Raw genomic sequence first — 17,820 nt, forward strand, 5'->3', positions numbered from 1 at the left:
TCATTTGCAGTGGCTGGAGGCCCTAATGTGCTCCCACTTAAAGACAAATAGAAAGTGGCATATGGGTCTGGTGTTTGTTGGCAGTGGCAAGAGACCTTGGGGTTCCCCACACACACCACACATACAAATAAATAAAAACTTTAGTGTAACTATGAAAGAAGGGCTTTGGATCACTGGCATAAAACCAACAGATACCACACAAAACCCTATTGAGTGTCAGATTCTTTCTTATTAGCTAGACTAATTTAAAGAATGATGATTAATGAAATGGCATTGAAAAGATAGTCTACAGTGTATGTAAGGAGATTTTAAGAGAATACCATTGGTAAATCACTTCTTGGCCCAGAAAAATTGCATTTTGGGTTACTTCTTACATATGAGACATTGAAGTAGTCTTGGAAATCACTGAGGCATTATACAAAAGGAGGTATTGGTAATAGACTGGAAAAGATGAGCTCTGCATAACACGGATAGTAAGTAGGGTTCATGCTAGGATTTCTTACTGTAGCATGATGAGCTCTGCTTAACACTGATACCCAGTAAGGCTTCATACTGGGGTGATATATCACAGGATGGTGTGCTCTGCTCAATGATGGTGCCCAGTAGCATCTATGCTGGCATTACTTAACAGAGGATGACTTGTAAGTATTCAGAACAAAGGTCAGTAATCAGAGCAGGTTTAGTGAAAAGATGATGTCAAGTGAACTTTTATTTTCTTACAGTTAGGAAATATGGAAGAAATAGCATGCTTTTATCAGGATATATACCAATATCTTTTGGGATATGACTTGGAAGCAGGTGCATTTACAAGTGACTGAGTAGCCCTGCCCCCAACTTGTTAGGTCACAACTGGAACGGGGCGATTCAGAGACAAGATGGTGGGCTCCATTTGTGGTTCTTTGCTGTGCTGCATGTGTTTTGGTCAGGGATTGCAGCAGGCCACAGTGGCATTAAGATGATACAAATGTGAAGGCAATAGGTGGCACGCCAGATGTCCCTCACACAGAAATGCTTCTGCGGTCTTGAATGATGAGATGGCACTAAATAGTGAGAAGAGTTTAAGCCTTCATTGCATTTCACTCCAGTTGGACAACAACATTTAGGAAGCTCTGACATTAACAAGACAAGTAATACAATGGAAGACCAAGTCTTTTCTATTCTATTTTATTTTATGTGTTTGTTTGCATGAAGAGAGAAAAAGTGAGAAAGGATGCATTTTCCAGGACCTCATCGCTGCAAACTCCAGATAAATGTGCTACTTTATGCATCTGGCTTTGCGAGCGACTGCTTTAATAGCTGGGCCATCTCTCCAGACCTCCACACCCAAAGCCTTTTCCTTTAAGTTTTTAAAGGTACCCTTGAGCTGTGTTAATGTTTGCAAAAGAGAAGTGGCTATCTTTATCATTCCATTTGGGACAGGATTGGAACAGTATTCCTGCCTTTTGGGGGAGGATAATTTAAAAAGCTGAGAAGTTTTCAGGAGCTGGTAATTTCAGTGAAGACAAACTTCCTTCAAAAAGGAACCTTTGTGTGGGAGCAAATTTAGCTCACTGCTTGGTCTTCTGTGCAGACGCAGGACCAACAGTAGTGAGTAGTGAGGCAGTGTTTGGCTCCTTATAAAACTGTCCAGCAATTATCTGATTCTGAAGACTGCCAATACTGCATTACGGGACACAGGAAATATTCACGGTGAAGCAAGCCCATCATTTGGTAAGAAAGTGAGATGGTTGTAAATGGGAGGCAGGCTGAATGCTCTAAATCTGTGCTAAGTCTTCACTGTCCCTAGTTGTAGTTCTTACTGTAAGTGCTTCATTTTAAATACATCCACAAGTTCATTTAAGTCTTTGCTGGTTTATTAGCTATAACTCTTTTCTATATTTTTGTGAATTTGCATTTTTTGGTTTGTATAAGATAACCTCTCACTGTGTAGTACAGGTTGGCTGTGAACTTTCGACTTCCTGCCTCAGCCTACAAAATACATGTGCCACCACATTTGGTTGCTTGGCTATGAGTTGTTTTAAGTGTTAGCTTATGTTGTGGGGTTATCTTATAGCCCCAGAATATAGTGTTTTTGTTTTTTAAACAAATGTCTCTACTGATTGGCGTGAGTGAGAGTGAATATGAGCATGCCAGGGCTTCTTGCCACTGCACAGGAGCTCCAGACACATGGGTCACTTTGGCTATATGTGGGTACTGGGCAATTGAACCCATAATGGCAGGCTTTGCAAACAAGCTCCTTTAACCTCTAAGCCAACTCCCCAGCCCAAATATATATTTTTTTCATTTGTTTATTTTTTTTGTTCATTCGTGTATGTGCGTGTGTTTTCTCCAGAGTCTCTTGCCATTGGAGAAACCTCCAGGCTCATGCACCACTTTGTATCTGGCTTTAGGAGGGTGCTGGGGAATTGAACCCAGGCCTGCAGGCTTTGCAAGCAAGCACCTCTAGTCACTGAGCTATTTCCCCAGCTATTTTGGTTTTAAACATCCAGAGTTTCATAGTAGGGGAAGCTTCATGTTGGTTACACTGCTACCCCAGTGCTCTTCCTCCTTTTGTATATACGTACTGCATATCTGCTGGTGATGCCTTTAGAGTTTTTAATCTCCAAAACTTTACTTTGCCTTTGGTTTGGGTTTTTAAATTTTTACAGGGTTTCCCTGTGTATCCTGGCTGGCCTGGAACTCACTATGTATACTCACCTTTATTTTTGAAACATATTTTAATTAGAATAAGCATAAATTCCAGGGTGACAGCTTGTTTTGTTTTTTTGTTTTTTGTTTTGTTTTGTTTTGTTTTGTTTTGTTTTGTTTTGTTTTGTTTTGTTTTGTTTTGTTTTGTTTCTGAGGTAGGGTCTTACTCTAGCTCAGGATGACCTGGAATTTACTATGTAGTCTCAGGGTAGTCTCAAACTCATGGCATTCCTCCCACCTCTGCCTCCTGGAGTGCTGGGATTAAAGGTGTGTACTACCACACCCAGCTAGCTTGGTTGTTTTTCTCAGTAGTTTTATTCTCCTCCACTCTCTTTTGACTTACAGAAGTCTATAGTCCTCTTTTGGTTCTTTGTCCATAGTGTGTCTCCTCCCTTCCCTACCCCAGGATGGCCTTGAACTCACAGCCATCCTACTTCTGCCTCCTGAGTGCCGGGATTAAAAGTTTGCCCCTCCCCTCCCTTTTTGACATAGATTCTCACTCTAGCCCAGGCTGACCTGGATTTCACTATGTAGTCTCAGGGTGGCCTTGAACTCACAGCAACCTTCCTGTTACCTCTGCCTCCCAAGTGCTGGGATTAAAGGCATGTGCCAGCATACCCTCCTACCCTATTTTTTAAATTTTGATTTGTGTATGTGCACGTGTGTGCACCCATGCATACCAGGGTCTTATGCCACTGCAAACAAACACCACACTTTTTGCATCTGACTGTATGTGGATGGCTAGAGAATTGAACCTAGGCTGACAGCCTTTGCAGGCATACGCCTTTAACTGCTGAGCCATCTCCCCAGACTTCATAATGTCTGTCCATCTGGTTGCGTTTAAGATTTCCTCTTTCTCACTGAATTTAAATAATTTGATTGTTCTAAACATGTAAAGAGTTTTGTTGCTTTCAAGTAGTATTAATAGTTTAGGGCAGGGGCAGGAGAGATTGCTTAGTGGTTAAGCACTTGCCTGTGAACCCTAAGGACCCTGGTTTGAGGCTCAATTCCCCAGGACCCACATAAACTAGATGTCCAAGGTGGAGCATGCATCTGGAGTTCGTTTGCAGTGGCTGGAGGCCCAAGAATACCCATTCTCTCCCTCTGTGTGTGTGTATGTGTATGTCTCTCTCTCTCTCTCTCTCTCTCTCTCTCTCTCTCTCTCTCTGTTGCTCGCAAATAAATAAACAAAAAAATTATTTTAAAAGTTTAGAGTAAATTCAGAAATTTTTTTCAAATTTGCTTTCACCTTTAATGTATGATAAAATTAAGTGTATACCAAAGGATTTTTTAAATAATTATTTATGATTATCATTGTTTGATTTGTATATCTAATATATATATACACACACCTGATGTCATATAAAATTTTTCTCAGGCACAAAGAAGTCATAAACTGGGCATGGTGGCACACATGCCTTTAATCCCAGCACTCAGGAGGCAGAAGTAGGATTGCTGTGAGTTCAGGGGGAGCCCAAGACTGCATAGTAATTTCCAAGCCATTTTGGAGTGAAACCAAAGAAAAACAGATAACAAGTTAAAGAGGTTTAGGAAGCCCTGGTACCTGGTACAGCTCTCCAATTATTTATTTTATTTCTTTCTACTTATACTTTTTGCCTTATGACTTGTGAAGCTGTTTTATTATATCTTCCTGTGTAACAAGTCCTTTATCATTGTTATAATCACCTATTGACACATTTGTTTCCAAAAGTGTCCTATTTCATGCCTGTGGTCCCTTGATACTTGGAGGTCATCCATCATGAGTTTGAGACCAGACTGGGCAACATAATGGGACCCGGTCCCAAAAAACAAACAGGCACAAAAACAATATAGCTGGGTCTTATTGCTGCATTTAATCTTTTTATTTTTTAATTTTTTATTTTTTTTATTTATTTGAGAGCAACAGACACAGAGAGAAAGACAGATAGAGGGAGAGAGAGAGAATGGGCGCGCCAGGGCTTCCAGCCTCTGCAAACGAACTCCAGACGCGTGCGCCCCCTTGTGCATCTGGCTAATGTGGGACCTGGGGAACCGAGCCTCGAACCGGGGTCTTTAGGCTTCACAGGCAAGCACTTAACCGCTAAGCCATCTCTCCAGCCCGCTGCATTTAATCTTAATTTCGCCTACCGTTTTGCAGTCAGTTTAGTCCATTGATTTTTTTTCTCAATTTTTATTAACATTTTCCATGATTATAAAAAATATCCCATGGTAATACCCTCCTTCCTCCCTCCCACTGTCCCCTTTGACATTCCATTCTCCATCATATCCCCTCCCCATCTCAATCATTGTACTTACATGTATACAATACCAACCTGTTAAGTACCCTCCTCCCTTCCTTTCTCTTCCTTTTATATCTCCTTTTTAACTTACTGGCCTCTGCTACTAAGTATTTTCATTCTCACGCAGAAGCCCTATCATCTGTAGCTAGGGTCCACATATGAGGGAGAACATGTGGCGCTTCGCTTTCTGGGCCTGGGTTACCTCACTTAGTATAATCCTTTCCAGATCCATCCATTTTTCTGCAAATTTCATAACTTCAATTTTCTTTACCGCTGAGTAGAACTCCATTGTATAAATGTGCCACATCTTCATTGTCCACTCATCAGTTGAGGGACATCTAGGCTGGTTCCATTTCCCAGCTATTATAAATTGAGCAGCAATAAACATGGTTGAGCACATACTTCTAAGGAAATGAGATGAGTCCTTAGGATATATGCCTAGGAGTGCTATAGCTGGGTCATATGGTAGATCACTCTTTAGCTGTTTTAGGAACCTCCACACTGATTTCCACAATGGCTGGACCAGATTGCATTCCCACCAGAAATAAGGAAGGGTTCTTCTTTTTCCACATCCCCACCAGCATTTATGATCATTTGTTTTCATGATGGTAGCCAATCTGACAGGAGTGAGATGGAATCTCAGTGTAGTTTTAATCTGCATTTCCCTGATGACTAGTGACGTAGAACATTCTTTTAGATGCTTATATGCCATTCGTATTTCCTCCTTTGAGAACTCTCTATTTAGCTCCATAGCCCATTTTTTGATTGGCTTGTTTGATTCCTTATTATTTAGCTTTTTAAGTTCTTTGTATATCCTAGATATTAATCCTCTATCAGATATATAGCTGGCGAAGATTTTTTCCCATTCTGTAGGTTGCCTCTTTGCTTTATTCACAGTGTCCTTTGCAGTGCAAAATCTTTGTAATTTCATAAGGTCCCCATGGTTAATCTGTGGTTGTATTGCCTGAGCAATTGGGGTTGTATTCAGAAAGTCTTTGCCAAGACCAATATGTTGAAGGGTTTCCTCTACTTTTTCCTCTAGCAGTTTCAGAGTTTCAGGACTGATGTTAAGGTCTTTAATCCATTTGGACTTAATTCTTGTGCATGGAGAGAGAGAAGGATCTATTTTCATCCTTCTACAGATACATATCCAGTTTTCCCAACACCATTTGCTGAAGAGGCTGCTTTTCTCCAATGAGTATTTTTTTGGCATTTTTATCGAATATCAGGTGGCTGTAGCTACTTGGGCTTACATCTGGGTCCTCTATACTGTTCCACTGATCTACATGTCTGTTTTTGTGCCAATACCATGCTGTTTTTGTTACTATGGCTCTGTAGTATAGGTTAAAATCAGATATGGTGATAACACCAGCCTTATTTTTGTTGCTCAGTATTATTTTAGATATTCGAGGTTTTTTGTGATTCCAAATGAATTTTTGGATTGTTTTTTCTATTTCCATGAAGAATGCCTTTGGAATTTTGGTGGAGATTGCATTAAATGTGTAGATTGCTTTTGGTAAGATTGCCATTTTCACAATATTGATTCTTCCAATCCAGGAACAAGGGATGTTCTTCCACTTCCTAGCATCTTCTGCAATTTCTTGCTTGAGTGCTTTAAAGTTCTCATTGTAGAGATTCTTTATTTCCTTGGTTAGGTTTATTCCAAGGTACTTTATTATTTTTTTTTTTTTGATGCAATTGTGAATGGGAGTAATTCTCTTATATCATCCTTTGTGTGTTTGCTGTTAGCATATAGGAAGGCTACTGATTTCTGTGTATTTGTTTTGTATCCTGCTACATGGCTGTAGGTTTTTATCAGCTCTAACAGTTTGCTAGTAGAGTCTTTAGGGTCCTTTATATATAGAATCATGTCATCTGCAAATAATGATAACTTGATCTCTTCCTTTCCAATTTGTATCCCTTTTATGTGTGTCTCTTGCCTTGTTGCTATGGCTAAGTTTAGGGCAAATTAAGAATTTTGAAAAATTTTTATTTGTTTGTTTATTTGCAGGCGGGGCGGGGGAAGAAGGATACAGGCAGAATGGGTGCACTAGGGCCTCCAGCCACTGCAAATGAACTCCAGATGCATGCGTCACTTTGTGCATCTGCGTTTATGTGGGGATTGGGGATTATACCGGGGTCATTGTGCTTTGCAGGCAAGTACCTTATAGCTGAGCTGAATCCAGCCCCAAATTCAGAATTTTTTCAGTCATATTTTAAAATATTTTTCTGCTCTTTGTCCTGCTTTGGGTACTGTAGTTACTTTAAAAAATTTGATTGCTTAAAGTCATCCTGAAGCACACCGATGTGATGGTTATGACTCCCTACTCCACCTCTGTATTTCTTCTCCTATAGCTGTTATTACTCAGTTTTTTTCTTCCACAGTGTATCTAATCTGTCATCCAGTCGCATCCAGTGTACTCCAATTCTAGACCTTGTAACTTCTCTATCTAGGTCTTTTAAAAATGTGTGGTGTGTGTTGCTTTCTTGCTTGTGCATGCGTGTGTGCATACACGTACATACCTGCATACATGTCTAAAGGCGAAAGGTTACCATCAGGTATCTTCCTCAGTCACTCTCCACCTTAATTTTTGAGACCGTGTCTCCCTGAACCCGGTGTTCAATGATTTGCCAGTCTAGGTAGCTAGCAAGTCTTAGGGATCCCCTGTTTCCCTTTCTCCTGTCTAGGATTATAAGCAGGCCACTATGCCCACCTGGCATTTACTTGAACACCCTGAGACTCATAGGTTTTCTATTGAGACTGATGGGAGCAAGGGCTCCTTCCAGCCCCATGTAGACTCGGGTTTGATATCCTGGCCTTGCTGGCTTTCCTTCCACAGAAGTGCTCTCACGTCTCCAAGATTGCATACAAGATCTAGTGTGTTCTTCGTGTTCAGCACTGTCGTCTCTGGTGTTCAGTCCTGTACTTCAGACCTGCCCAGGATTGCCGCCTATACTCAGGGAGAACACATGGTGTGCCTGGCCCCACCCTGGCCTTTCATCATTAGCTAGGGGAATTACAGGCATTCTTTCTTTCCCTTCTATCAGGAGCCATTGTCCTATGCTGTCTAACGTCCAGTATTTACAAGTCTTAATCCTGTTTCCTATTTTTCATGGGAAAAGGTAAATCTGACCCTACTTCTCCATGGTTTCTAACATTTTATTTATTTATTTATTTATTTAACAGAGAAAGGGGGGGAGAGAGAATGGGCACACCAGGGCCTTCAGCCACTGCAAATGAACTCCAAACGCATGTCTGTCTGGCTAACGTGGGTACTAGGGAATCGAACCTGGGTCCTTTGGTTTTGCAGGCAGACGCCTTAATCACTAAAAGGCATCCCTCCAGCCCCTACTTCCCCATCTTTGCTAGAAACTGAATTTTTGTTTTATTTTTTGAGATAGAGTCTCAGGTAGGAAATCACTGTGTAGTCTCAGGGTGGCCTAAGTTCTCCTACCTCTGCCTCCCAAGGTCTGGAATTAAAGGCATGCACCACCGTGCCTGGTCCCCAAGTTTTTTTCGTGACTTTGAATTTACTGATGGCATCTTAGCTTTGCTGAAGGAAGCCTTTTTAAACCCTTTCCCTAGATCTGAAAAACTGAGTTAATTTTTGTTCTGGCAAAATACCTGAAATAAACAAGGAAGGAAGATTTATTTTGGTGCACATTGTCAGAGGTTCCAGTCCATAGAGAGTTGATTCCATTGCTTATAGGCCTGTGGCAACTAAAAAGAAGGAAAGCTGCTCACTTCATGGCAGCGAAGAAGCAGAGAAGGCGAGAGCAGGAGGAGCATGAGACGAGGGCACACCTCTGGTGATCTCCACAGCTCCATCTCCCAGTTTCAGTGATGTTACCCGATCACGATGCCATCAGTGGATTGATGGACTGACAAGATTAGAGCTCCCGCGATTTAGTCACTTACTGAAGGCCCATCAGCTGCCAGACACGCCTGTAGCACATGAGCCCTTGGGGAAGGTAGTTCACATCTGTACTAGAACCTTTGACCTTCCCTCTCCCTCATCCTTGCCTGTGTTGCTTCTGTTTTCTACACTTGCTGTCACGTCTCCTCCTCCTCCACAGAGTCAGCCCTCCCCACCCTTTTCTTTCTATTCCTTTTCTGTTGTACCTACGTGGGATTTTCAGCATTCTTGTGTGATTCTGCACATGCTGGGGTGTGCCTGTGGTGTGTGATACTGCCCTCACTCGTACCCATGCAGCGCTCAGCTCTTGACAATCAATACGGAGCTTGCCGTGGGTCTGAGAGTTGATAATGTCAAGATCAGCTACTTAACAGGTATGTTGAATGTTCAAATGCAGTGTTTTCTCCTTTTCCCCAACCTGACTCCCACATTCAGGCTACAGAAGAAGTTTCTAAAAACTTGGTTGCCATGAAGGAAATCCTGTATGGCACAAACGAAAAGGAACCGCAGACCGAAGCAGTGGCGCAGCTCGCTCAGGAGCTGTACAATAGTGGCCTCCTGAGCACCCTGGTGGCCGATCTGCAGCTCATTGACTTTGAGGTAAAAAACCAGTTTCTTAATTTTCAAAAACAATAATTATTCCATTCCATGTGTTTTCTCTTGTGAAACTTCTTCAGATCATTGTTGGCTCAGGGGTTTCTGATCTCTGCACACATGGCACACTACCTGCCTCCTGGTCAGCCAGGGCAGGCACTCAGAGGCATGTCAGGCGTAGACAGGTTTTTCCCTGGTCGCCACGCTGGATATGAAATATCTTGAGTATTCAGGATGCCTTTTCATTTAGGTTGTATTGCATCAAGAGCTGCTCTTTGGAGCACTAAAATGAATTAAGTTCACTAGCCCTTGACTGCTGAAAAACCACCATTAGGGTTTTTTGTTGTTGTTTGTTTCTCCAGGTACAATTTCACTCTGGCCCAGGCTGACCTGGAATTCACTATGTAGTCTCAGGTCGGCCTTGAACTCACAGTGATCCTCCTACCCCTGCTCCCCAGTGCAGGGATTAAAGGCATGCGCCACCACACCCGGCCCACTATTAGATATTTAGAGATAGAGAAGATCTTAGAGAATGTCCCTTATAGCTGGGCTTGGTGATGCATGCCTTTGATCCCAGCACTCAGGAGGCAGAGAGTAGGAAGGTCGCTGTGAGTTTGAGGCCAGTGGAAAGCATATGTAGTTTGCTTGCTTGGCACTGCCTTTTATTTTTCGAGGTAGGGTCTTAAGCCCAGGCTGACCTGGAATTCACTATGTAGTCTTGGGCTGGCCTCAAATTCACAGCGATCCTCCTACCTCTGCCTTCTGAGTGCTGCCTCCTAGGCGCCATCATACCCGACCCTTTGACACTACTTTTTAATTTTAAAATTAGTGTGATATTTAAATAGCAATATTTCTTCACAAATCTGAATTTCTGGCTTCTCTTAGAATGTTTGACTTTGGTAATACTAAGTCTGCTTGGCCCTTCATCTGGAGCAAGCAATAGCCCAGGCATCCACACTTGGGTTGCCTGTAAACAGTCCAACTTGCTTTTTCTCTTAGGGCCGGCCTGCCTCACAGGCACTTGAGGTCATTGCTCAAGCTTAAGCAGCTGGATCTTGGCATGCTAGATGTTTGGTGAGTTTACTGGTGAGGATAGTGGTCCTTGTTAGCAGCCTGAGTAAAGTAGCCTGAGCAGCACATATGGTAATACATGCTCTGATATGCAGCTTCCCCTTTGACTCTGTCACAGGTGTGCTCTTGGTCCCAGTAGGGATTAGCCTAGTGATCAGATGTCTGTGCAAGCATCTAGAGAACAGGAGCATGTGCCAGCAGAAAAATAACAGCCAGGTTAAATGTTGAAGAAGGAGAAAAGGGTGATTACTTGAATCATACTGATAATAAAAGAAAATAAAACTGTATCTTTGTCCTACTGCAGAACTGATACACTTAAGATTTTTCCATTTATGTAAATGATCTCTTGTATTTTAGTAGTATACCAAATTTCAGCAAGTTTTTATTCTGCTCAATTGAAGGTGCATTTGGGACATCTAGTTCCTTCTTTGTCTCCACCCTCCTGTTCCCCAAACGGAACACTAAATTTAATATTCATTTGGGACTCTAGAGGTATCAACTTTAAAAAAAAAGTGTGAGCTCATAGAGCTCACCATGACTGCACTCGAGCTAGCTCTGGGAGGCTGTCTCCCATGCCTCAGGTAGCGCACTCGAAGTGCCTCTCGTACCCTGGGAATCGTCCACCCTCTTAACAAGGGACCATTCCGAAGCATCTCTTGGGGTCCACTTCTCCTTTTATTAATTTCTTACGCAGTTTTCTGATTTAAATGTTCACCGGGTGGCAGTAATGTCTATTTTTTATTATAAAGTATTAACTCTGAACTGATGCACCTTTGATACTTAGTGCCTTCATTTTAGATCTATTTAGAATCATTCTTTAGTTTTATAGAGGAATTTGTCTATTTGTCATTAAAACTCAACTTCTTACAGAATTCATTCCCCTCCCTCTCTCTCTTCCTTGCTTTTTCAAGGTAGGGTCTCCCTCTAGCCCAGGCTGATCTGGAATTCACTATGTAATCATGTTGTCTCGGGGTGGCCTCGAACTCACAACAATCCTACCTCTGCCTCCCAAATGCTGGGATTAAAGGCATGCGCCACCACACCCCAGCAGAATTCTCTATTTTTATTATAATAACAGTACAAAGTTCTCTCCTTACATCACTGTACAATAAAGCATACTGTTCCCTGCCAAGTATCTTTAAGGCTGTTTGCTATGCTTGGGTGGGATTTGCATCCTGTATGTTGTAAGTACATAGCAACATTTCCACATCTGAGTCAGCATAATTCAGAGTTAGAAGTGGCTGAAATTACTAATGGAATGTCAGGAGATTTTACTTTGTCAACACACTGTATTAGAAACTATACACTATCAAAACTGAGAATTTGGAATTGTGGAGAAATAAAATGAGAAAATGTAATGCCTGTGAATTTGGGGTCAGATATTTAGTCATAACTATAAATATACAATGGCTCTTTGACTTTGTTTTGAAGGGTGGATAGGCATCATAATATCTAGTCGGGTAAATGTTTTAATGGTTGTATTCCTAATAGGGCAAAAAAGACGTGGCTCAAATTTTCAACAATATTCTCAGAAGACAAATTGGTACAAGAACGCCTACTGTTGAATACATCTGCACCCAACAGAATATTTTGTTCATGTTATTGAAAGGGTATGTACAATATAATAAAATTTATATTTGCAGTTAAAAATTTAAAGGAAAGATTGTTGGGGGGAGCAGAGTGGTTAATGTGGGAAGCATTGTCTCATTTTTCCATAGATAATGAACATGATTTCCCTTTTTAAGATTTAACCTGTGAAACCCTGTAGATGTAAATTAAAACTTAGGTGAATTGTAAGCCCTTATTCACAAAGCAAATGTGACTAAAGGAAAGAAATAACTCCTCCTCTGTTCTCCAAGTTTTAAAAGGCTGAGTTTCACTGAAATGGCAGCTAAATCATGTATCAAATAAATGTCTCCTTTGCACCTGACCTTATAGGAGGAGTGAAATGTCTCCTCGTGCAGCTTCCTGGGATTACTGTTGGATTATGCAGGCATTTATGATTTGGGTAGCCTATCCATTAAAAAAAAATGAAACTTAATAAAATGAAATAAAGCCTCCTCTCCCTCAGCACTGAGCCTCCCTGGCTGGCAAAAGTAATCCATCTCCTGTTGTGCACCAGAGCTGTCTGCTAGCCCCGAGGCTGCCTTGCCTGTGTCCTGACATTGGGAGTCTGCTAAGCTGGTGGGCAAGCATGTTACTGGCATGACTGGTGGCGTGAATCAGCTTGCTCCCTGCCCGTAGCTTACAGCTGACCTCATCCTGACTCATGTCTCTGTGGTTTGACACTTACCCCAAGTCCAAGCTTGCTTGGGCAAAGCATGAGTCAGTGCGTGTGCTGCACGCCAGCATTGTGTGTCTTCCTTCCTAGTTCTAACCATACTGCTGCTTTACATGTTGCCATCCAGAACTTTTGGCATCAATTTTTTTGTTGTATCCATCCAGCCATCCTATTAGTAACCTGAAATTTTGGTATTCTTAGAGCAGCTTCCAGTTGTTTGGGTGTTTGTTTGTTTGTTTGCTTGTTTGTTTTAATAAAGACAACATTTCCTTTCCTGTAGAAGCCATTGGTTATTAGAATCCATGAAATAGTTCATTGTTCCTGTGATTTCACCTTACTATACCAAGAGCTTTGATAGGCATTGTTAGGCATTCTTCAAAATAGAGTTTTGAAGGGCAGTTGAAAGCTCTCACCTGAGTTGGCGAGAGTAACCTCGGTCAGGAGGTGAAAAGGAGATACTTGGAGCAGGAGCCAGGCCTGCGACTCACTCCCCTCCCACTGGTTGTGGAACTGCATCTGTGTGTAGGAACCAGCACAGCAAAGCCTTCTCTGCCCAAAAGCCTGCTGGAGTCATTCACTCTCTGCTGTTCTTTTTTTTTTTTTTAATTTTTATTTATTTATTTGAGAGTGACAGAGAGAGAGAGAAAGAGGCAGAGAAAGAGAGAGAATGGGCGCGCCAGGGCCTCCAGCCACTGCAAATGAACTCCAGACGCGTCTGCCCCCTTGTACATCTGGCTAACATGGGTCCTGGGGAGTTGAGCATCGAACCGGGGTCCTTAGGCTTCACTAAGCCATCTCTCCAGCCCTCTGCTGTTCTTGCTTGCTCTAGTCCTTGCTTCCTTTCTTCCCCACTCATGACTTGACTGTAGTGCACACCTCTGTCTATCATACATAGCACAGTGTGTCATACAGGGGTATAACATAATCACAGTGCCATTCAGGGCTTAGTTTTCACATTTCCTTGATTTTAACAAAAATGATATTTTGTGGCTAGATTGATGAAGTTAGGTTTTAAACAAAATTTATAAACTAAGTGATTGATATGACCCTTAGTTGTCAGTTAATCTGCAATAGTTGATGCTCTCATTTACTTTAAACTTAAGGTATTTATTAAGCACCTGGGTCATTCTATAAAAAGCCACATATCTTAGCCAAGCATGTCTAATCCCAGCACTTGGAAGACAGAAGAGAATGAAATTCAAGGCCAACTTAGACTACATAAAGAGGTAAAGGCTAGCCTACATTGTGTAGTGAGACCCTGCCTAAAATTTTCAATGGCTAAGGATATAGCTGTGCATTGAAAATACTTGCCTAATATGCACAAAGTACTGGCTTATGCCTCCAGCACTGATTGGGGCCTGAGGGATACATATCCCTTGTCCCATAAGTTGATTAGGTTGATATTCCCCTTAAAAGGAGAATGAATTCTTCATGGATGGTTCCACATAAACTTTCTATTGGAAACAGATATTGACATCAGTCTGTACTCCATCCATTACAGTGTTCTCCATCAACCTTTCACCTAATGGTGTTAGTACCTACTGATCTTACATAGATTTGAAATGGCAGTTTACTGATTCTGCTGCTCTTCATATAATCCTTCAAAGTGTGTTTCCTCCACAAAGAACCTTTCCTTATTAATGATTCATAGTTATCCCCAAATATAGTCTGTATAGAAAAAAACATTATTTTTGTATAATTTATTGGTGTCCTGGTCTCTTCCTTGGACGAATACTGAGTATATTGTTTAAGCATTGTTATAGAACTGGGGAGATGGCTCAGCAGTTAAAGGTGCTTGCTTGCAAAGCCTGCTGGCCTGGATTTGATTCCCCAGTACCAACATAAAGCCAGATTCACCAAGTGGCACTGACATCTGAGTTCAAGGGCCTTGGTGCACTCTACACACACTCTCTTTGTCTGTCTCTCTCCTCACAAGCAAATAAATAAGTAAAACATTTAAAAAACTGATGTTTCAATCCATGACAAGCATTACTTTTTTGATGTCCAAATTGTCCTGTCTTGGGCTAGTGCCGAGCTCCTTTGGCTAGCTCCTGTGTCTTTTTCACAAGGCCCTGTGTGTCTGTGATAGCTCTCTTGCTTTCTGGCTCAAGCTGACTAAGTGCTCATTTGTTATTATTTCTGCCAAACCTGGAAGTAGCCATTTCTTTAAAGAGCACTATAAACTACCTTATAAGATATATGTACTTTATTTGATGAATTAGATTACTTACACAGTGTGGTTGTCTTCTTAGGCTATCAGTACTTTGATGATAAATGTTTTGGTGGATTATGGTACTGATTCTAGTTGGCATATGGGCAGTACTGCTATCCTTAGACTGAATTTGAAGGTGGTAGTTTCATACTGTTGGTTTAAAGGCTAGTGTGCTCTCTGGTCAAATGCTCACATGTTTTACAGCATAACTGCCTTATACTCATTGCTTTGTGGTTTAATCACCTATGCAAGCTTGACATACTCCCATAAAAATTTTCCCAACTTGTACTAAACTGTCTTTCCTTTGTCCTTCTAGTCCCTTGCTTATCAAAGCTGGGTAGCACTTTAGTCAAAAGCCAGCCAGCATGCTCAGTGCTGCACCTGAGTGATGCAGTGGATATGGCTCTGCTCTTGCTGAGTCTCCTTGATGAACTCACAACAGAGGAACAAGGATAGTACAACTGGACAATGAATTAGTGCTGCAGGATTGTGGAGGATAAATGTGCTTGCTTAACAAGGCAAGGACTAGTAGTTACAGAGCACTTAGAATTTACATAGGCAGAAAGAAGAAAGCATTCTAGTGGCAACTCACTAGGAGCAAAGGTGCAAGGGCAGGAATGAACACGGTATGACTGGCAGCCAAAAAGAAGAAGTAATAAGCAAAGACCAAACATTTTGTGGCAGGCTAGGCAATCCAGTGAGAGAGAAGCTAGACAGTAAGCCCAGAAGTTTGTGAAATTGATTGGCAAGAAATAGCTTTAAGCTCCTGAGCTAGAAATACTGGTAAGCTGGCGTGTTGGGCAGTTGACTGACAGTTTGAGCAAAGGTGCTGGTTAGGAGGCATTTGCAGTTCCTGCTCATGGTGTGAGTTCATGCCCCAGTGGGGGTGGATGAAAGAAAAGTAGCAGAAAAGATCCAGCAATTCCAAACATAGGGAAGCTTATGGTGAAGAGAGGAAGGTTTAGAATCACATTGTCCAATGTAGTAGCTACTAATTATATGTAATGACTTAATTTTAAATTAAGTAATGCTTATAATTCTGTCCCTTAGTCACACTAGGCAAATTTCAAATGATCAGTAGCTACATGTAGCTAGTAGTGAGTACAGTGGGCAGCACAGACATTTGCACCATTATAGAACGTTCCAGTAGGCCTAGTTTAAATAGAAATGAGGAAGAAGGAAGATGGAAGCTTACTTTAATGTGCTGGGGATGAGATTTCATGTTAGACATGTTGAGCTTATGTGGACCTCTAACTGAAGTTGTCCAGAGACAGCAAAAAATATGTCACACGAATACAGGAGTAGACTAGAAGAGAAATTTTAGTCATGTGATAGGAGCCATGAGACTGGGCTTTCTTAGCAGGAGAAGACATCAACATGCAAGAAATGGAAGTCACCGGATGGATTAAAAGGAGAACTGGGAGAATTTTTTTCTTCCTTCCTTTTTTTTTTTTTTGAAGTAGAGGGGCAGGGCTTGAGTGTGTGGCTTTGTAATAGAGTACTCACCCAGCATTTATGAGGTCTTGGACTTAATCACCAGCACCACAGAGACAGATATGGGCAAGCAAAGATCAGCAGTATTTAGAAAACTCAGGAGAAGTATCTTAGTTATAAGAAAAGATGCCTTGTTTAACCTAGAGGAAGTCTCTGCTTCACTGGAGTATTGGGAAATGGAATTTCACTACAAGAAACTATAGGATCTTATAAGAGGAAAGAAATGGAGCCAACATGTGCAGGAAGTGAGAGAGAGAAGCTTTCTGTACAAGTGGCAGTCTAGTGAGAGGGCATTGTGTATGCGGGAAGGGAAAGGAGCCCTACTGAGCTGAAAGCAGAGGAAAGAGGCTGTGTGTGGAGAGCTGGTGATGCCGCACCAGGTCCACTCCACACACTTAGTGGTCTCCTGATTCTCCATGATGGGTGTGTTTTGTTAAGTCCTCAGGACAAGGTTTTAACTTGGTAGTGTTTATGGTTTGCAGAGTCATACGAAGCGAAGCACTGTTCGGAGAATTGAAACAATGAAGCACAAATGTTGCATATTTCAAAGCCTGTGTAGATACTGTGAACTTGGGAATTTGGAACAGTATTTTGTATTACTTTTTGATTTGGCCTCTGTTCTCCTGACTGTTGAGAACACTACAGGTAAAAGCTAAACCAAGATGGAATGATACGACCCTAAACACTTGTGAGTATTTTTTAAAGCCTGAACACTGGCCTAGTATCCTCGCAGTCTCTGTCATGGCTGTTTTCCCATGACAGAAGGCAGCTGTCTACACAGTACATACGGGCTTCACAGTAAGCTCCCCGGAACCCAGGCTTTTCTAACCTGCTGTGGTCTTTCCGTCAGGACACATGTCTGAAACTTCTTGTTGAAAATTTGAAAAATTTTTGGAGTTTTGAGAGCACAATCATGTATGGCTTTCTGTTTGTGTTGTTTTTGCAGGTATGAGTCGCCAGAAATAGCTCTAAACTGTGGGATCATGTTAAGAGAATGCATCAGACATGAACCACTTGCAAAAATAATTTTGTGGTCAGAACAGTTTTATGATTTCTTCAGATACGTTGAAATGTCAACATTTGACATAGCATCAGATGCATTTGCTACGTTCAAGGTAATATTTTAAAACTTGAATTCTAACTAACATTGCAAGCCAGGTCAAGTGAGCAATTTCCTAATCTGTCCTCCATGCTATATACTACTGCCCTCTAGTGGGAAGAGAGAGTATTTTGTATGATTGAAGCATTTGCAGTAAAGTCTCACTGCCTTAAAAATGTGGAAAA

General features: G+C 41.6%; 1 protein-coding gene across 1 annotated transcript in view; it reads left to right on the plus strand.

The window, feature by feature from the left end:
* The window catches only part of Cab39 (calcium binding protein 39), an 89,617-nt gene that overhangs the window by 57,211 nt on the left and 14,586 nt on the right, over window positions 1-17,820 (plus strand). The window contains exons 3-5 of the mRNA XM_045147592.1: window positions 9,320-9,484; window positions 12,041-12,159; window positions 17,483-17,651. Of these exons, the coding sequence (XP_045003527.1) occupies window positions 9,320-9,484; window positions 12,041-12,159; window positions 17,483-17,651 (453 nt within the window). The remainder of the gene's footprint in view (window positions 1-9,319; window positions 9,485-12,040; window positions 12,160-17,482; window positions 17,652-17,820) is intronic.

This window comes from Jaculus jaculus, chromosome 4, assembly GCF_020740685.1.
Source record: "Jaculus jaculus isolate mJacJac1 chromosome 4, mJacJac1.mat.Y.cur, whole genome shotgun sequence".
NCBI classification, from domain to species: Eukaryota; Metazoa; Chordata; class Mammalia; order Rodentia; family Dipodidae; genus Jaculus; species Jaculus jaculus.